The 20,763-nt window shown below is 42.0% G+C and overlaps 1 protein-coding gene across 3 annotated transcripts; it reads right to left on the bottom strand.

Annotated features, from left to right (window-relative positions):
* Positions 1-3,399: 3,399 nt before the first annotated feature.
* On the bottom strand, positions 3,400-20,620 carry LOC122774197 (soluble guanylate cyclase 88E-like). 3 transcript variants are annotated; one of them, XM_044033263.1, is made up of 17 exons: positions 20,567-20,620; positions 19,109-19,282; positions 18,231-18,363; positions 16,916-17,090; positions 15,939-16,030; positions 14,749-15,006; positions 14,521-14,665; positions 13,221-13,349; positions 12,999-13,119; positions 11,736-11,865; positions 10,685-10,831; positions 9,320-9,466; positions 8,911-9,067; positions 8,068-8,177; positions 7,515-7,604; positions 5,937-6,055; positions 3,400-5,402 (listed from the first exon to the last, which is right to left on the bottom strand). In XM_044033263.1, the coding sequence occupies exons 2-17, from the start codon at positions 19,234-19,236 to the stop codon at positions 5,033-5,035; spliced, it is 2,451 nt and encodes an 816-aa protein (XP_043889198.1). In that variant the 5' UTR covers positions 19,237-19,282; positions 20,567-20,620; the 3' UTR covers positions 3,400-5,032. The 3 variants fall into 3 exon arrangements, with proteins under 3 accessions (XP_043889198.1, XP_043889200.1, XP_043889199.1); XM_044033265.1 differs by having other exon boundaries at positions 13,221-13,346; XM_044033264.1 differs by lacking the exon at positions 20,567-20,620 and having other exon boundaries at positions 19,109-19,688.
* Positions 20,621-20,763: the final 143 nt, after the last annotated feature.

Raw genomic sequence — 20,763 nt, 5'->3', positions numbered from 1 at the left:
CTCGCTCTCTGTCCCTGCTTATTCTCTGTATTGCTGACGCTCTGCCTCTGCTTGTTTTAACAAGAAAACCCTCGAAAGAATTCAGCAATAATCCACCGATAGCAGCCAGTTGAAAGAGGAGCGGCTTAACCACCATAACCACCCCCCCCCTCCCTTTATGCTGTTCACCTGACGCTGGAATGCGGCTGCTGTCAGTGTCACTGAGCGCTGTGTCACCTCCCTGTGTCTCTCACTCCAGGGCTGAACCAAAACAATCCCTGACCAGGAAAGTGTCTCCGTCAGTGTCTGACGCACATGCTCACACTCTGAAACTAAAAACACTCTCATGCACACAGGTGTTGTGGAAGAAAAGCAGCATTTCCCTTAAATACATTCAATTCACGGAGGCACTCATCACAAACAAGAACCAACGTGGTCACGACGCCCATCCGTCGCAATGTGTCTGTGTCTGTCTTTTTTGGAATATAAAAGAATAACGAGGGTTATTCTTTTATACGTCCAGAGCCGTAAAGCAGCCATGAGGGAAATGCAGTTGAATTTTGTTTTGGAGTAAGTTTCTTTTTTAATGTTAAGTTCTTATTTTAACCCTTTTATTATGTCGTTGAAATGTCAGACAACGGGTTAAATTTGTCTGATTGTTCATAAAAGAAATATGTAGCTCATAAAACTGAAGACTATTATCAAACTTATGAATTAAGCTTTGTTTGAGCTGGTTCCCATAAAACGTGCCAACCTTCTGAATGTCTGAAAAGTGGCAATATAAGGTATATATATATATATAACCCAGGGTAACCAATATTAATGCTGGTGTTGTAAACAGCAGAGCAATTAGTCTGTGCAGCCACAAGTCATGAATCCAATGATTCACTTAGAACCAGGAAGTGTCCACTGATTCCAGCAATGTGTGTTTATCTGCGGGTTTATCTGAATGGCAACCAGCTGTTGGCCCAAGCACAGGCCATTCACAAAAGCCCCCGTCCAACGAGCGCTCGTAAACCGTTAAGCGTTGTCAGATGTCGGGTCAAAGGTTGGGACGAGGCCCAGCTGGACTGAGGGGTTTGTCGGGGACGGGCAGTGCGAAGGCGGAGGCGGCGGAGGCGCGAGGCGGAGGAGGCGGAGGAGGCGGCGGCTGCGACAGAAACACACCTGCCTCTTTGTTTGTTTTTACCTTCACCCCTGCGAGAAATTAACTCAGGGTAAACTTTGCAACTGCACAGAATTGAGGTCTGTCACCGTGGCAACAGACAGGAAGTAGTGCTTAAGCGGTTTCCTGATGGCTTCCTCTTTATCGTGTAATGACATCTCGCAAGGAAACATCAGCGAGGGAGCACTCAGCTGAATATCTCTGCGTGTGTGTGTGTGTGTGTGTGTACACTGGGTGTGTGGAGGAACGCTTTTTGGTCCAGAAATGAGCTCCTACCTGTCTTCACCTTTTCTAATGTCCGCAGCTTACGCATCTGCCTCCTTTTGGTTATGAGATAATAAAAAAAAGAACTTCAATTATGTCACTTATCGTTCATTAAGAGATCACACAGCCGCACACACACACACACACACACACACACATACAGTCAGTCACATAATGGCAGAGTGTTATCAGCTGATGACTAAGACAGGAATAAGCGACCTCATAACCGCTCAGGTCAGGGAAATTGCACTTGAGGATCGGAGGCCTGGATTGAGTTGGAGGATTTGGTGAGCTTAGGTGTTTTCAGAGCTGAGGCCGTGTCTCTCTCTCTCTCTCTCTCCCCCTCCCTTGTTTTTGTTGAAGCGTTATAAGAAAGATGGCAAATGCCGACAGAGATGAACAGATGCTTGGTTCAAGGGAGGCCAAGAGATTTAATTTGATCAGTGTGCGGCTAACAGGGATTCATTTTCTCCCCACGGCATCGCCAGATATAAGAGTCTCTCGTCTAATTGTGTTTTCAGATGAAGAACCTTCGGGGTCCTGAAACTCACCCACTTTGTTGCTCACACTTTCTGATTTATTATCCAATTAATTAAAGGTCCAGTGTGTACGATTAAAGAGGGGCTCTATCAACAGCAATGTAATACCATATTTATGTATAATTATGTGTTGATTAATTTGTTATCACTCGCGAATGAACAATTATAGTGTTTCCGTTACCTTAGAATGAGCCCTTTGTGTGACACAGGAGGATGTCCTCGTCGTACTGCTGACTCATTGTTTATGTTCATGTTGTCATCGTGCAATTTTGATTTCCACCGTGACGGATCGCATGTTTACAGCCACGCGCTATTTAAGGCTTTTGAAGAAGGTCAAGGACCTGAAGTCAGCTGTTCTCACGTGATTTTCGTACTCTCGCAGCAGCCTCCGCATTAAAAGCTCCCGCAGTCGACTGTTCTCCATGGGACAACACAGAATAGGCGTGTTTCACTGCGCTGAGCTCGACGCTGATTGGACAAATGCGGCAAAAACGTCACTTCCACGGAAGCTCGGCTTCTCTGGGAGTCAACGGAGCAGTGATTGACAGCGTTGCAGAAGCAAACAACAGCGGAGCCTTTTTTGCCCCAAATCTGTGTGGATTTTGTGATGAAGTCTGAGACAAACAGCTGGTCGTTGTGTGTTATATAGACCATTTTCATTTGTACATATAGACTGTAAATAAAAACACCATTATAGCATTGAAGTCGACATAATTATCGCGTTTCCAGAATTTATGTAGAATATAAATAGCTGGGCTAGAAATGGGCTTCCCCTGTTTCAACGACCAGCAACAGCCTCTGTCAATCTCCACTTGGATGGTGAAAGTTAAGACATTTAGTTTGTTGCAACGTGCAGCTTCCACCCCGAGGGGCCACTTAATCTTACACATTAGTCCTTTAAATCATTAGCTTCTGGCTGTCTTGACCGCGGTCATTCCCTGACTTACATCTTCTCTGCGCTGACAACGACGTGATTCAACTTCATTGATGCCATTAAAGTTTGTTGTAGATGTGGAGAAGAGACTGTATTCAGGATTTTACCGTACTGATTAGATTTAAGGCTTAGTGTTAGCGAGTAGTGTGCAATCCTGTTTTTTTTTTTATTGGATCCACTTTAGAATTGAATAGGGTTTCCAAGTTTCAAACAAATAGGTTTAATCGTTTTTATAGTTTGTTCTATGAACGAAAGAATAACCGATTGAATTTTGGTGTAAATCTGAATGTCTAAAGCTGCTGTCAGTGATGTCATCGTTATCGGCTAACTTCCTGGCTGTTGTCTCTTCTTTCCAATCAAGTTCTAGATCTTGATTGGATAAGAGTTTTCTTGGACACCGGAAAGGTTTCTCCAAGAGCCTCAAGACTTATACCCCGTGCCCACTGCTCAAAAAAACTCATGTAAACCCACATTTAAACCAGCGTTTGACCCATGACAGTGGGTTTTTCTTAGCTTTGACTCCATTGGTATTAGTGGGAACACAAGAACTGGATGACCAGAAGCTACACACTCATATCCCCAGTACAAAAACACAGAAACGTGGTATTTTTAGTGCCTGTACATGCAGTTTTTATATAAATACATACTATCATACAGTGAAACAAATGCAGTCAGTTACATACAGAGAGTAGAATGAAAACTCATTTAGACAACGGTGTGAAACTCTATCCAAATACTTTCTGAATTATGTCTAATTGAAAGAAAATGACAAAACAAGCCTACATGATGTCTGCTCTCAGTGAAATAGATGAAGCATCCAATCAAATTTGTTTGTTCTTCTGTCACAAGATGGCTCACTTTAATTTCCCTAGGGTTCACATCCTGTAATTTGTTGCCATTGTACACCTGAAAGGGATAGTTCAAGGTTTTTGAGGTGTGGTTGTATGAGTAAATATAGAGACGTTAAATATAGCTGCAAAAAGGGGACACCAGGAAAAACTCATCTGTTAAAATCCAGACCAGCTGAGGTTTACTCTACCTTGCTTTATCTTACTATTACTTACTACGAGAAAGCCATTTTTGGAAGGGAAACTGAAGTTGATGTCACTTTTGAATCCATTCACTCTGCCACACCAAAGTCCATAAAGAAAATCTGTGTTTTTAGCTCACGGTGGACACAGGAGCTGCTGGTTTTACTGCTGCCTCATTTGGTCCGCCTGTGTCAAACGCACAAGTCACGTAATAACACATTTTAACCCAGTAATTGAGGCAGCAGTGGATCAACAGCTCCTGTCTGCTGTGATGTAAAATTGCAGATTTTGTTAATGGACTGTGGTGCGAGGTGTGCAAAGCAAAAACACATTTCACTTCTCTGTTAGAAACAGCAAGACAAAGAGAGCATACGCTTAAGCTGATGTAGATTTTATGGGGTGAGCTTTTAGTTAAGTGGCTAAAATGGCCTTTTCCTTGAGCCCCTGCCGGCAGCCATGCTCTCTAATGACTGTGGCTGCCCGTCTCGTGCCAGTTCTGAGCAGTCAGCGCGGACTTTGTGTCTTACGACCACACTTCAAAGAAAACGTGAACAGTCACTCTTTAACATGATTCCCGTCGCAAGTTAGTGTAAGTTATTCCAGTGATTGATTCAGCAGGAAACGGCATAAAGAGAAACTGAAATAATCGCACGGTCGCACAGGCTGCTGTTACGCGTAGTACACAGTTCTGTTTCTCCCTGCATGTGTTTCTGTGTATAGAGGATGTTGGACTTCCTTTTTTTTCTCCACATAAGGAAGGCGTGTTGTGAAACCTGTGAATTCTCGGTACATGTGGTTGGAGACGTTTGTGTTGTTTTCTTTTAAAAAAAAGGCATTTTCTCACTTTCTATATCACTCACATACCCACAGAATTCAAATGTGCAGGTTTGTTCCATGACATATTTTATTTTTTCTTAACTGTACACAGTAAATGGCAAATGCTTAAAAAGAAGTTGTTTACATTTTTACTCTTATTTAACTCAAGATGTTTTGACAGGTCGACATGAACGTGTAGATCATCTGTGAGCAAGAATCATTAGGATTTTGAAACTGCTGCTTTGTCTGGGCCCTGATCAGACTTCACACCTTGGTCACATTTTGAATTTTCTTTTCATTCTTCTCACAGAATGGCGCAGGCGGTGCTGCGCATGGGCAGGGTCGTGGGCAGCTTGGCGTACTGCTGCCTGAAGCTGTTCCTCTTGTTGTTCAGAAAAGGACCCGGGTTCTCCAGCCCGTCAGCTGGCGGCGAGGACTCTGGCGCCGCGTTTCCCTGGGGCACTTCCAGCTTGGCTCCCTTGTTGTTCTTAGTCTTTTTGGCTTTCTCCTTCTCCGGAGGCTCGACGGAATGGGAGGGCGGCTCGTTGGCGGCCTCTGGTGGGGGCAGGGTGTCGAGGGGCAGGTCGCTGGGGCTCGGCTTGCCGTCTGCTTGCTCCTCGTTGTTGGTGATGTTCAGGTTGGAGGCCATGCGTTTGGCGTTGGTGCTCGTGGAACTGGTGCAATCACACATTAGTTGAGTTCACAGCGATTGTCGTTAGAAACATTCAGACACAGTGCAGCTGTGGGTTTGAATCCCGGCTCTGCTAGTCTACATGCCGATGTGTCCTTGGGCAAGATACTCAACCCCATGTTGCGAGTGAGAGTGTGTGATATGGTTATGAAGGATGTGTGACAGAAAATGTGCTGCACGTGGATGCATTGTGCAAGTGAATGGGTGAATGGCAAAACTTCATCAAGACTAGAAAATATGGACCATTTACCATCATTCAGTCAGGATTGTTTTCCTTGAATTCCTTCTATCAGTAGTTCCACTGACCTCATTAAAAGAGCTTCATCTGCCTTTTCTTTTCTACGTTCTACTCTCTAAGTCTGTGACACTAACATGCAAAAGCACCTAAAGCAGTTTGCTTTGCTGCCTGGTGCTGCAGGAGCAACAAGCACAGCTCTAACTGCATCAACAGGGGGCATTGTGAGTCCACAGAGCCATTCTTAGAACGCTCACTCTTCTTATTCTTTTGTCTACTCACCCATTAGAGCTTTTGTCCTCAGAGTCTTTCTGTTCACTGCTGTAGCGCAGCTCTGCCGGGGTCTTGAACGATAGATCTTTCTTTCCTTTCAGCCAGTAGGTCTTCATGTAGCCTTTACCCTGTTTGATATTTGGAGAGTAAAATTAGATTATTAGGATTAAAACCTCGGACAATCGGATCAGCAGGTCTCCCGCCACAGGCGGCGACGACGCACCGCTTCTTGGAATAAAGTGCTTCCAGTGTTACGTAACCTAACATGAAAGGTTTTATTTACATGTCACTCAGTGGATAAAGAACCAGTCAATTTCAAAATTGACTGGCCAGAGTTTACAGCAGCCAGAGTTTAGATTATTCCAACTTGTGGAATAATTCCCATCCTCCCCTCACAGCACCAGACTGCAGCAAATGGACCCAGACCTGCTACAGTCGAGAGATTCACCCCCATATAAGCACCATTTAAACCCAAAATCCACATTTCAATACCAAATGTTTAAGAAGAGAAAGCACTGAGCTCTGCAACCCAACCACCAACGGGTTCACATCACGTCTGAACTACTTAGGAATAAAAGACGGAATTAGGAATAAGAAGGGAAAGCGAGCAGTAATGCTACAATGCATGCCCCAAATGCTATAACGCACCAAAGAAGATGAAAATAATCCTCCAGATTGACCCTGCTTCTCTCCTCTCCAGAGCTACAACAGTGTTTCTACAAAACATCTGGCAAATATTTCCTTCTCTAACTCACTGAATTAGGGCTTTCATTTAGTTGGTTATTGTGAAAATATGGTTTGGAAAACTTTGTAAGTGTGTTTTATGATGAAGGTATAGGCTTATTATACTAGAGTGGTAAATTATAGAACAATCAGGGGGGAAAAAGGGAAAAAGCAGATGGAAGAAATGTTTCATTTTCTTGACAATTTGTTAGTTTTATTGTTTTTAACCCCAAAGGTCGGCCATAGGGCAGACGGTGAAAAAGCAAGCAATACAAATGCTAACATGAGTCTGTCTGTGTGATGACCAACCAGGGTAAACAAATACAGAATAGTTATTCCCTTTTTCCTCTTTTTCAACAATGACTTATATATAGCGGATGAAAATTTTAAAAACTGTAGCCCAGGAAGTAGTAGCAACTAACCACCAGGGGGCGACTCTGCTGGTATGAAAAGCAATTTCCTCTCACGCAGGTGCAGAACTGATGAGGTCGCTGCTTTGTGCACCGGATGTTAGATTAGAAGGCTTCAGAGGGAATGTCTTACCCATCGTTTAAACCCATGGCTCTCAAACTGTGGTACGTGTACCACCAGTGGTACGCACACTTCCTCTGGTGGTACTTGGAGGAAAATCACAGGGTATGTGATCGGAGTGGAGCTAAGAATTTTTACCGGAGTGCGTAGAAAAAGAAGAATTCTGCAGCTGACTTTGCTTGGACTATTTACACCACTGTATTCTGAGAGCTCATTATTTCCTCAGGTGGTGCTTGGTATAAAAAGTTTGAGATTTATACGACAGGTTTAAAACAAATGTGTGCCTGCATGTGGTGATTTGTTGTGTGCATGTGGCTGAAGTTAACCTCTCACCTTGACAAAGATTTTCCCCCTCTCCTCGATGATGTACGGCTCGTGCTCCAGGTGGTCTTTGGTGGTTTGACTGATGTGTATCTGCATGCCCTGCTCACACAGACACACACACACACACACACACACACAAAACTCGATGTTGAAACACCGGATTTGTTTGCACCGGAACGTTCTCATGGTTAAAAGTGAAAGCGTTTTGCTCAGTGGACTCTAAAATTAGCATTTTCCCTTTAGGCGGGGAATGTACTGTATGGTGATGGAATAAAAAGCCTGCTTTTTAATTTGCGTTCATGGAACAGATTACTCACACACATCTTATTACTGTAACTAATGGGAAACAAACTAAGTGATTAGTCCGACGCATTAACTTAAAAGCAAAGTGGCGTCATTAAACGGGGAAATGGTTTTCCGTGGTAATCACTTTGACTGAGGGGAATCACGAATGTTATTGCAGTCATTTTCTGCAGTTGCCGGGGATTATTAGGCACATTTGTCTGGGCACCGCCTTGTTTTATATATACATATATATGTATATATATGTTAGCGTAGTCACCACTCCGTTGCTCTCCATCCGCGAGGCGGTGTTCACGGTGTCGCCAAATAGACAGTAGCGAGGCATCTTCAGTCCCACGACGCCGGCCACCACCATGCCTGAGTGAATACCTGTGAGAGGGAACACGACTCAAGCTCTTATCCTCGTCCACTGTCTGAACACGTTTGCACCACTTTTCCCTTTTTCAAATTCCGTCGTTTTAATTAGCACCAACTTATGAATGGGTCCTAATGTCAGTCTGCACAAAATCTAACTCTCCTAATGGAAAATGCTGACGAAAACAACCATAGCCCACACTGCTATTCCCAGAGACTGACTCAGGGCTCCCAAGTGGGTCGTGTAATTATTACTTCTCAAGATTTATGTGCATATGTTTTAAATAACGTGCATAAAATGAAGCTGTGATTATTTTTAATCAAACATATATCTCTTGGAAATGTCTGGTGCAGGTATTCAACATAATCGTAGGTGGCAGTAAAAATAGTCAGAAACGTCAAAAATTTGCTCTTGGCCTTATTTATATTTTGAGCTGGGTCAGTGGGTTTATGTATGTATACATATATGTATATATATATATATATACATACATATACATTTATATATATATACGTATATATATATATATATATATATACATGCAATATGCAATATACCAAGTATAACATCATGATCGCTGGTACAGCTCAGTTTGCTTCAATAGACTGTGTCAAATTCTGAGCAGTGCCCCCTTGTGGCAGTATGGAAACAGTGTCTTCATGTGTTTACTGAAACCGTACTTGGATCATCGGGTTTGTTTTCAGGGAAAAATCCCTCTTCTCTACCAAAAATGTTAGAAGAACTCACCGACTCTGATCTGGATATTGTCCCCGGTGGACGGGTCTTTGAGGTGGTCGATGGAGCTCAGCATGTCGAGAGCCATGTCACAGATGTGGTGAGCGTGAAACGTGGTCTTGTTGGGAACGCCCGCCACCACCATGTAGGCGTCGCGGATCGTCTCCACCTGGACAGGTTTGGAGGGAGATGATTCGTAGACTGTTGATTATTTAACATTTCCAGTTCAAGTTTAGTTTATCTACCAATTAAAAACATTTCCTTCCTGAGAACAACAGAGAAAATGTTGACTTCTTTGCAAGAAAAGAGCAAAATGTATAATAAATGTCAAAATGCCCACGAGTTACATACAAACATAGTTTGATTTGTAATGTTCAAGTATAGACTGGTGCTGGTGCATGTTCTGCTCTCTCGGCCCAACCTTGTAGACGTTGTGCTTCTCACTGAGCGTGTCAAAGACGATGTAGATCTCGTTGAGCATGTCCACCACCTGCATGGGTGTGATGTGGATGCAGATCTCGTTAAACTTGACCACATCGCTGAACAGGATGGTCACGTCTGGGAAAACCTGCAACACACAGTTTGTGCCATATATTGTATCATGTTCTTTGTCGTAAATTAGATGTTTATTTTTGTTTACTTTGGTTTCTCTGAGGATGCTATTGTGATGTACTGATCATATTTTGGCTTTAAAGCAACAGTGTGTAGGATTTTGTACCATCTCAGGGTGAATTGTTCTTTTTTTGTGTGTAAAATTTAAGTGAAATTATTTACATTTAGCGTGTCAGCGCTAAAGTGGCCACCATTTTGGACCAATATGTTTTTACAGTGGTCGCCATTTTGGACCAATATGTTTTTACAGTGGTCGCCATTTTGGAACACCATCTTTTAACAGTGGCCATCATTTTGGACCAATATATCTTTACAGTTGCCGCCATTTTGGACCACCATCTTTTAACAGTGGCCACCATTTTGGACCAAAGTGTTTTTACAGTGGCCACCATTTTGGACCAAAATGTTTTTACAGTGGCATTTTGGACCAATATATCTTTCATTTTGGACCACCATCTTTTAACAGTGGCCACCATTTTGGACCAAAGTGTTTTACAGTGCACCATTTTTGTGGTTTTTTTGTTTTTTTGGACTAATATGTTTTTGTGGCCATTTTGAACACATCTTTTACAGTGGCCACCATTTTGGACCAATATGTTTTTACAGTGGCCACCATTTTGGACCAATATGTTTTTACAGTGGTTGCCATTTTGGAACATCATCTTTTAACAGTGGCCACCATTTTGGACCAATTTTACAGTTGCCATTTTGGACCACCATCTTTTAACAGTGGCCACCATTTTGGACCAATATATCTTTACAGTTGCCACCATTTTGGAACACCATTTTTTAACAGTGGCCACCATTTTGGACCAAAGTGTTTTTACAGTGGCCGCCATTTTGGACCACCATCTTTTTACAGTGGTCAACAATGGACAAACTAAACCCTTTGAGAGTTCTGATGCTAACTAAAGGCTAAAGGCTACATACAGTGATCGGTGACCTGTTGAGTCAGTCAGGGCAAAATGAAAAGTACTAGAGATGAAGGACACATGCTCTCCATGAGTGAATTGGATGCTGTGGTCACAGCATAATTTAAGTAGAACTTCAAAAACATTTAAAAAAAAAGCAGAAGCAGTGAGAGCAATTTTCTGAGAAACTGATGCCGTCACATTTTGTGGTTTTTCCTGAGTAAACCTCTCCATCCCCGTCTTGAAAACCCACTGCCTTGTACCTGGCACGTCTCCAGAGCAGTGATCCCCTTCCTGAGGCGGTCGGCCACAGCTTTAGGGATCATGGCGTACAGCAGAGAGTCTCCTCGCTTCTTTTCTTCGTCCAGCTTCTTGATGATTTCCTGCAGCTGAGCATATTTTTGTTGCTCCTAGAGGATTGGAAACGGGACACAGGAGTCGAGGGTTACAGTCTCACCTCTCTAAAAGCCAAAAAAAAAAATCCCTCTTTGCCTTCTTTAATCTCTTTAATCCACATCTCTCCAGTGTGACTGAAGTGGATTTAGTGGTTGAACTCAATAGAGGAGCAGAGCTTTCACCTGGGCTCACCTGGCTGACGGCTTCATAGAGAGAAATGACAGTTCTTACATTTTGTGCACTCAATGTAAAATGTTATTATAATAATATCCCATGGCTGTTGAGAACAAGCTGAATTAATTCATTTAGAATCGTATAACTATAACACCAGACGGGAAACACAAGGTCAGTTCTATTTAATTTTTTTTTTTTTTACCTTATAGGCAAATAACAAACTTGTTAATTAAATTAAAAAAGAAATCAGCATTTTAAAAAGCAAATGAGTAACTAGTTACTATGCTATATGATTGACACTTGCGTACATGGTGAATACCTTATGTATGGTTTATTTTGCTGAGGTTTTTTTTGTCTGTTTTTGCTTTTGTTTTGTTTTTGTGGACTAAATAATTGAATGTATATTCTGATTAGCGTCTCTTGTGACACTGCCTCTCGCCCTATGTCAGCTGGGATTGGCACCAGCGTCCCCCGCGACCCTCAAGTGATAGAAGATGAGTGACTGAGTGAATGACTCTTGTTTCTCTTATTGCATGTGTGTAGCTTTAAATAACATGCATACAATGAAGTTGTAATTAATTCACTCAACATATTACCAATTCAAAACAACAACTGTGAATCTGTTGCTACCTTATGCACAATCTAGTTTGCCATCTTTATATATAGAAACTTTGGGGAAACACTGCTAATAAACAAGCTTGTGTTTTCTGTATCTTGAGAGTTTTACTGTTTTTCTTCCTTCACCTGATCGAGGGCCAGCTGCAGCTCAGCCGACTGCTGCGTCCCGGCCAGAATCAGCTCTCTGCTGGAGTCGTGCAGGTTCAGATCGTTCACGTAGACGCCCATCTTTATCATGTCCTCCACCGTCTCTATGCTGCAACGGCACAAGGAGACGGAACACGAGAGGAGGGCTTTTGACAACGGCACACAAACGGGAACATTGTGAACCTTTAAGAGTTCAGCAGAAATGCTGTGCGTCTGTTTTTGTCCTCGGTTAAGTAAAAATCTAACACTCCGTTTGTGTTTCACAGAAGAAAAGACGTGAGAAACCGAGGCTCTGCATCCTGAACTTACCCAAAATGTCTGGGTGTGAAACATATGGAGGAAGTGTTGAGTTTTTATTTTTAATACGAGCAGCAGACAAAAGCAACTGTAACATATGTGAGCGGATCAGAGAAACAGGAAGACTTCTCACATAACTATTAAATTAGAAACACTGCACTTGCTGTCTCACAATATGTTAAATAATATGTGACGCTCACAGTATGAGTTCATGTGCTGGTCCAAAATATAGCACCCAGAGTGTATTTATTACTGCAGGTTGACTAAACAGCCAAATATTACAAATTTAGAAACATTATTAAGTCACTAAAACTTTTTTTTTCCATCCAACAGTTACTTGATTACCTGTTTTACGTATTTTATATTGAAAATAATGTGTATAACCGCATAAGAGACATCAGATGCAGGTTTGATTCGCGTTGACCAATAACTTGTATTACTTACTAACATAACCGATCCAAGATTTGTTGCACTGTTTTTTTTGGTAAATTTGCAAATCCTTCAAGTCTGGGTTGCAAAATAAATAAATAAATAAATAATAATAAAGAAATTTCACTCCATAAAAAAGAGAGTGTATGGAAGTCCAAATGCATCAAAATTCTGCAATGAAACTTCTTATCTTTATTTATTACTTTTATTACCATTTACTAATTATTCATTACTATGCGTTAGTATAGTATTTTCTTCCTTTTTGTACATTTTGCTTATGTCCATATCTCTATTGTAAACGTCACCGTTCACTACGAATTTATATAGTGTTTTCTGACTCGTTCATTAATGTGTAATGTGTTAAATTTTTCATGGAAAAATAGGTTTGTTTTTCTTAAAACATGGTTTGTGCTGTGTGTGTCGGGTGGCAGTGGATGGAAGAGACAGGAGGGCACTAAAGTGTCTTGGACCCAATCTTTAGGACATTTCCCAGAGTTTCCATAGTTGTGAACTTACATGGGCGTCCCCAGGAAGATGAGGGAGTCCCACTGAGGGACATACTTCATCTGGCCCTTCAGATGGAGAGGCTTCTTCGGAGGCTCCCGCATGTCCTCGAAGATGGTCTCGCTACATTTTCCTGAGAATAATCAGGAAGAAATTTTAGCAGCGCAAGAAGTGAAATGAAATGATTAAACATTTTTTAAATGTTTTTTTTAAAAAGGCAGCTGGTGTTCTGACCAGTAACAGTCTGGAACGCCAGCAGTTCAATATCCTCCCCTCCAGAGTTGGCAGAGCTGTTGTACTGGGTGGGAGCGCTGCTGTACTCCTGGTCTGTGCCCTTCATCTCCTCCACTGCCTTTGCCTCTGCTGGAGGACGAGCAGCATCAGCAGCATCAGCATCAGCAGCATCAGCATCAGCGAGAGAGAGAACACATGAGTCCAGATGAGGCAGAATGAGAGTTAACGACTGCATGAATAAGTGAGGACGGTGCGGTGAATTCCAAGTTCCCCCATTAGGAGAACAGCCTTGTTCATATGCAAAATTCATCAGCGCATTATCAATTCAGTTCTCCTGCTTTATGCATGAAAATCAAAAATATGAATGGAAAATTGTTTTTTAGTAAAACATTTCCGATTCAGTTGCGGTATTTGTCTGTTGAATTCATGGATGAGACGACACGATATTCAGCATCAGTGTTCTGAAAACCTGAAATATCACATAAATGCTTCACTAAGCACAACGTTTAGAGTTATGTTGGTCATGTGACCAGGATGGGAGGGTGGAAGGCGCACGTCTGCAGCCACAATTTGAACTCAAGTGGGCCGGACCAGTAAAATAATCGCATAATAACCGGTAAACAGCCAGAACCAGAAAATGTTTCCCTTTGTTTTACATTTAACAAAGTATCTTTTAACAAAACAAAACTTTTAATACAACCTAGAATTCTTGAAAATATATAATATTTGATGTTACATTTTCACAAAATCATCCCACGGGCCGGATTGGACCCTCTGGTGGGCTGGTCCTGGCCCGCAGGCCATATGTTTGACACCCCTGATCTAAGCTAGGTCCACTTCATTTAAGATATATATAAAAAAAATGGTGAAAAGATGAGTGTGATTTTGTAAAATGATGGTATTGGGCTGATATTGGTATCAGATAATAGAGGTCGCGCGAGGTCAAAACAATTGCAAGAGACCGACTTTGATGAGGTCAGGAAACAGCGTGGGATCATGGGAGTTGTTGTTTTGCCGGTTCCTCTGTGCATTAGCACTTTATAGGGAGGAGCTTTGGCGGCAGTAACAAACATTTCCTTCCTCACTCCGGCAGTGGATCATGTCATTAAAAGACGACATCCCATTGTTAGGTATTTGAATGCAAAGATGTTACATATTATATCTTTAAATCATATTTAAGGTGTTTTGATTTCGCCTCTCACTCAGTTTGACATTCATTTTTGCCTGAATGTTTCATATATTTCTATTTATTTAACCACAGAAATAAACGCTGTTTCAACTAAAACACTCCGACGTGTACCTCGCTCTTCTTCCCTCTTTGCCTTCTCGCTCTCCTCTTTCTCCTCGGGCTCCTCCTTGCTCAGTTTCGGGATGTTGACCTTCTGCTTGCTCTCCACCACCGCTTTCGACAGCAGCTCAAAGACGTTGTTCAAATGGGTGTAGATCTGAAAAGAGACAGCAAAAAGGATGAGGACAGGACAGGACAGAGGTGAGCGGGTGTGTAGCTGTCCCTTGGCTCAGCACTCACGTTATCCCAGCTGAACTCCAGCATGGGTCTGACCAGCGTGAACTCCTCGTTGACCTTCTTGCCCTGGAGGTCGGAGAAGACCTCCTTGAGGCCGTCGCCGATGCGGTACATGGTCATGTCGCGGCGGAAGATGACGCTGAACGGGAACATGTCGAAAAAGATGCCCCGCTTCATCGGCAGCTTCTCGTAGCTCGGCGCCGTCTTCTGCTGCGGCATGCGGTGCTTGAAGGCCGCGTTGTCAAAGTTCATCTTGTAAACCTGGAACAGAACGTGAAGACGACATTTTGAGATGTTGAAAACCCATGATCATTTTTCTCCGTTTTTGTGCCTGTTGCTACTCACTCTACAGCAGTTACTGGGATTTTCTATAAAATAACGCTGTATTTCTTATTAATATTTAGTAGTTTAGTAATACACGTTAAGTGTCAGTGTAAGCGTTTCTTCTTTTGTAACCACAACTTAAACATAAAGCTATATATCTATAACAGGAAGTCACAGGCTGCTCATGTGTAGCACAAATCAGGTTTCCAGAACATATGAGGGCAGTGACGGTGCCAAATAGCTTCACCACATCCGTAACCGGGTAACGGTTGTCATAACGCTGCTCAAACACTATCACCTTTAGACATGTAGAAAACTTTGTCATTTTGGTTCAAAGATGTGAGGCTATGATGTCACAGGTGTGTTTAAAAAGACATTTATGGCATTGTGACGAACTTGAGGTGGTGGATTTTCCCAGTGAGGAAATTATTTTTAAACTCTAAAACCACCGATAACCACCATGAGAGAACTAAATTTAATGCTTTTCTACCTGTGATATGTATCGCTAAAGCAGAGACAATACACAGAGTTTAAGGGGGCATGTTTTTTAGGGGCGGAGCTTGACAAACCAGCTGATGGGACGTCTCCCCTGTAGCTTCTCCACACTTACGGACCCGAGCTTTAACTGCCGCAGCATCAGCGCGACAGTTTTGTCCATTTTTCACTTTTGGTGGCTGTGATGTATATATATATATACATCACAGTTCACACACTCACTCCCAGGCCAATGGACACTTGATCTCAACCCGCTTAACACTCACTGGTCGAGTGTGAGGACTCCACCCGCCGTCTCATTGAACGTGATGGAATAACTGGACGGCGCGAGGCCAGGCGCGAGGCCGCGCGACCTTTGCCCCTTGAGTACGTACCACGTATGTCATTTTCTCCGTCTCCTCCTTGGACAAGATTTCCACCTCGATGTCCGTGTTGTAGAACTGTCGTCCCACCTGAGAGAGCTGCCCTGCAAGAGTCACACACATAATATACAATATACTGTATGTGTATGGATGTGTTGAGGTTAAGTCCGCTTATATAAGGAATCCAGAGAAAACAGGTCTCTGTGAGTTTGCTCTGGATCGATTACACTTGCCTGACAAAGTCATTTCTTTTACTTCTAAACTTAATGTATACAGTGTTTTTTTTTTGGATTTATTGGAACATCCTGGTCTATAGAGGATTATTAAAGTGCATTCTACAAGTGACAACTGCCGAGACTCGCATCATTTGACATGATCTGGTCAAATATATCGCTAAGGGGAAGATTAACTGAATGCAGGCAAGTTTGGAAAATCTATAAAATCTACTGGAGTATTAGATTTAGTAGATATGTAGAAATGTTTTGATATTTCTTCTTCTTCTTCTTCTTTTTTCAGCTTCTGCCTTTAGGGGGCGCCAAAGCGGCTCCGTCTTGTCCGAAGTCTTGTGTTCTACATATTGACGTTTTTATTCCTTCTAAATTAGAACTAGTAAGCTATTCTCTATTTGATCTATTTTCAATTTGGGGCAGCCCATGTCCAAGTGGAGAGGAAACTTGGCTTGTGAGCAGAAGGTTGCCGGTTTGTGTCCCTGCCAGATCAAGGCCTCAGGTACTCCCCATTGCTCAATGTTAAGTGGACACTTTAAATTGACCTCAGTAGATTGTGTCAGGAAGGGTATCAGTGTAAAAATCTTGTGTGTTGACCCCTAGACAGGGAGAAACCATTTTGGTTTGTATCTGTATCCACATTCAATTTCAAATAAGGCCATCCCAGCATGCATTGGGCAGAAACACGCACACATCTGAGGTAGTTCCCCCGTCACTGTGGGTCACTCTTTGTCGTTTCCCTCCGCCGCGCTTCTTTCGTACCTTTGACAAACTGCGTGAAACCTTTGCGAGTGCTGCGGTAGTGAAGCGTGAGACTCGTCTCGCACTCCTCCTCCACGCAGAAGCTCGGCGGCTGCACTTTTGGGAAGGAGAAGCGGAAGTACTCGTGCAGGTTGTCCAGCTCGTTGATGAAGTCGCGCACATTTCGCCCCAACACCTGGAAACAGACGTGTACCATTGAGGACATGACAATATTCAAGGTAAAATATGAAATCTATGTTAATATCTCTGGAGGTAAAAGTGTTTAAAGCCCACATAGACAATAATAGTGAAAATAGTGTTGTATTGTTTTCCTGGGCTCTGCGAAGCGGATCGGCACTTCCTTAATTTGATGTCGTCATCAAAAATCCTCACCACTCCTCTCACCACCGTAGCGCCTCCTGGTGCGGGCACTAGTCCGGGCACATCCGGTTGCGTACATTCAACCGCAGAAGAAGAAGAACTACTCTCGTTGTAGCTGCTGAGATGCAGAGCATCCACCGTGCCAGAGGGGGAGCTGTGTATCTGAGAGCTGGCCTATCTATTACGTCACTTCCAGGTACCTGGCCAATCACAGTCCACATTCTAGGGGTGTGGTTTTGGTCTGAAACAGCGCGGCTGACGAGAGCGCCAGTGAGGAGATATTTTGATCGGCTCGTTTGCAGCGATAAGGAGGTTTTTAACCATGAAAACAAGTTCATATATGTAAGTAGACCTCCATAACTAACATATATGTGTGATACAAGCATGCTATGTCACCTTTAAGTTTTAATTTTTAACTTTAATTTTCTGTTCGTGTCACGTCTGAAACCCTTTAACGCCGAGCATATCGCAGACGTCACATTTGCATTACTACTACATTAGTTACGCGACGGTTTGTGCTATCGACAAAAATCCAACGGTTTCTGAAAGCTGAGAAGTTGCGAGACAAAACCAGCATGTGGTCATTATGGGAATTTCACTCGCGCTGTGGCAGGAAGCCAGAGAATCGGAATCTTTGTCACCAGAGAGGGGAGAGTTGGAAAACCGGACATGGTGTTTGGACATGGGGCAAAAACTCAAACAAAAGTTATTTTAAATTGTTAATACACTATTTTAACATGCAGTAAGTTATTCTGGAATAAAATGGGCAAAAGCACTTAGTTACAGGATCATTTTCTGGCCATTTTATGCTTAAAATAAGCAAAAAAAAAGTCCAGATGGACATTTTGAGGGAAAAAATTAATGTATGTTCACTCAGAAATATTAATCACACAGTGAGTCACAACATTTGCCAACAGCCAGCCAATCACATGGGGGGAGGAGACGGTGACGTCACCTTCAGGATCCGCTCGTAACCATAGTTTCCGATCCTCTTCACCATGTAGACCCCGAAGGCGTACATGAGCTCATCGTGGGTTTTCCCCAGGACCTCGCCTGCTGCCTTTGCCAGCCGAAGGATCAAGTTGTCACTACAACAAACAAACACATAGAGAAATAAATGAAGAAAGAAAGAAAGAAAGAAAACCACTAACCGTTGGAGTCAGTCACGCTCAATATAAAGCCACAGACATCGAACATTACAGATGTATAATTATGACACTGCTCTCATAATTCAGTAGATATCTAATTTAATTTTCATTCATCATAATAAAAAAACAGTCCATTTGTGTTTATGTTGAGGTGAATTTCCATCAGCGGGATAATTAAGAAAGGAAAGATAATGTGTTCAAATTTGAAATCTCTCCAGGACCTCATGATTAATAATGATCTTATTTTAATTAATTGTTCAGTAAAAACATGTTTCAAATGTGTTTTCTTATAAAGTAATTTCAATGGACCCATTTTCAGAAATGAAAGTCTATTTTTCTTTTTTTACGATTATTGCTTTAATATATTAAATCTATTATTTTAGGATAATTATGACATGAAATGATCAAACTGAATCATGCTTGTTATTTTTAAAACAGTTCACCCATTGGCTACAAATGTTATATTCCTGAATGGAGCTTTATTTAAGCATATAAATGCACATTTCATGCAGCATTTTCAGCTCCCAACATGGCAAGTTTGAATGATTTCCACGGTTTAACAGCTATGTTATTGTATTTGCGTGTCATTTCCCCCGGAGACACAATCTGCCGCCGTTCAAGCATCGAAAATCAAATCCAAGATATTATCGTTGCACCTCTTTCTCTCCGGAAAACCACAACTTACTTGTACATCTGATGTCTGACAAACTTGAGGTGGGGGATCTCTGCTCGGTTCTCGATCAGCCTCCACACATCCTCGCCGTACGACTCGTTGATGTAATCGTTCACTGCTTCCAAGTACAGGCCGTACATCTTCAGAGGAGAAACCTCCAGAGTGATGCCCAAGTTAACTGCTCAACTGAGGCCGGAGAGAGAGAGAGAGAGAGAGAAATATCACAAAAAAAAGATCAATACTTTGAGATATAACACATAATATAATCAGTGTGGGGACAAAAAAGCATCTGCTTAACAAGAGTTTGTTGTTTTATGTCCATAAAGAAGCTTTAGACCACAATAAACTGATTTATTTTACTTTCCCTCAGGAGCAAAAGACAAACTATGTTGTATTAAGTGACATTTATTCTGACAATCATTAATAATTATTCATTTAAAAAGTTTTTTTGGCCTAATAGTGACTTTTGCTTGGGTCAAGAGTTTAAAGAATAAAAACGGATGAGAAAATACCTGAAACCTACTTCACCTGTGAAATCTGTGTTTGAGCCATTTCATTGAGGTCTAATATTCACATTTACTGTGTGTGTAAATAATTTAAATAAAGTTTAAATAAAGTACAACTGGTCGTCTTCTAATGACATAAAATAAAGAAATGTAGAACTAGAATGAACTGCTTTATTTGAAAAAGAAGGTCTTCATCTCGCCCTAATCGTCCGAATTATAACTAATATAATAAAACCAGACTTTTGGTATTGTCTTTTAATGAAGTTAAAATACATTTAAAAGCAGATTTAAAAGTATTTTCCCGACTTTCACTTATCCTATCTCGTGCTCTTAGTCGTATATCAACCAAGACCAGTCTCTTAATTTAATGAGATTAAAATAATCCCTTTCAAACACAAAGTTTACATTTTCTTACACTTTTTACTGTGGAAGAAAAAGTCACTGAGCCCTAACAACCACCTTTACTGGGGGGCGTCCAGAGTTTTAAAAGTATAACTGATTTTAAATGATGAAATGATTTTAGTGCTGTCTTCTAATGAGTCCTAATGAGTGTAGATACAGGCTCAGTTCACAGGAGTGGAGAAGCCTCTTAGATTAGAGGTCAAGTGTTTTAAAGAAAACTCAGGTCTGCCTGCAGCTACACTTTCACTCTTCTAATGAGGTTTTTTTTTGTTCTTTAAAAAAAAAAAAAAAGAAGAAGACACTTGGCTTGTTTTTTTTAAAGCGTTCAGTGGCGACAGTGACTTCACTGTGTCACACACAACCTCATGAAACCTCCACAGACACCAGCTACATCTAAGAAGAGAGCACGGTGGAGGAAAAAAAATAAGAAAACAAGTCGACTGTAAAAAGACTCTTCATCGCCTCATCCCACGAGTAAATAGTGGTAAAAAAAAATATAGGAAATAAAGACCAAAAAGGACAGGAGAATGGTGCAAAGGTTGGAAAAGAGAAGCCCCCTTACCTGCAGTCCCTCAGTGCTGTGTTATCCTGGGCTCCAACTGTGTGAGTCAGCGCCACAGCATCGCTCCCTGCTGAGAGTTTCCACCTGCAGCTGACATGTGCGCTCTCCCCTGACACTTGTCTGTCAGGTCAACAGGTGACCGTGGCCAAAATAGCAGCACCGGGGCATGTTTGTGGCAGGTAGCACAGAAAATGAAA

The sequence above is a fragment of the Solea senegalensis genome, linkage group LG9 (genome assembly GCF_019176455.1).
Source record: "Solea senegalensis isolate Sse05_10M linkage group LG9, IFAPA_SoseM_1, whole genome shotgun sequence".
NCBI lineage: Eukaryota > Metazoa > Chordata > Actinopteri > Pleuronectiformes > Soleidae > Solea > Solea senegalensis.
This window is presented reverse-complemented; position numbering and strand designations above follow the sequence as displayed.

Bases quoted from the DNA above. Each gene is read 5' to 3' on its own strand.
- LOC122774197 (XM_044033263.1), bottom strand. From the start codon at position 19,236: ATGTACGGCCTGTACTTGGAAGCAGTGAACGATTACATCAACGAGTCG. The intron at 15,007-15,938 runs GTACGTACTCAA...GTTCTGTTCCAG, and splicing joins CGGAGAAAATGACATACGTG to GTTTACAAGATGAACTTTGA. The intron at 13,350-14,520 runs GTACACGTCGGA...CTCGTCCTCCAG, and splicing joins AAAGAGGGAAGAAGAGCGAG to CAGAGGCAAAGGCAGTGGAG.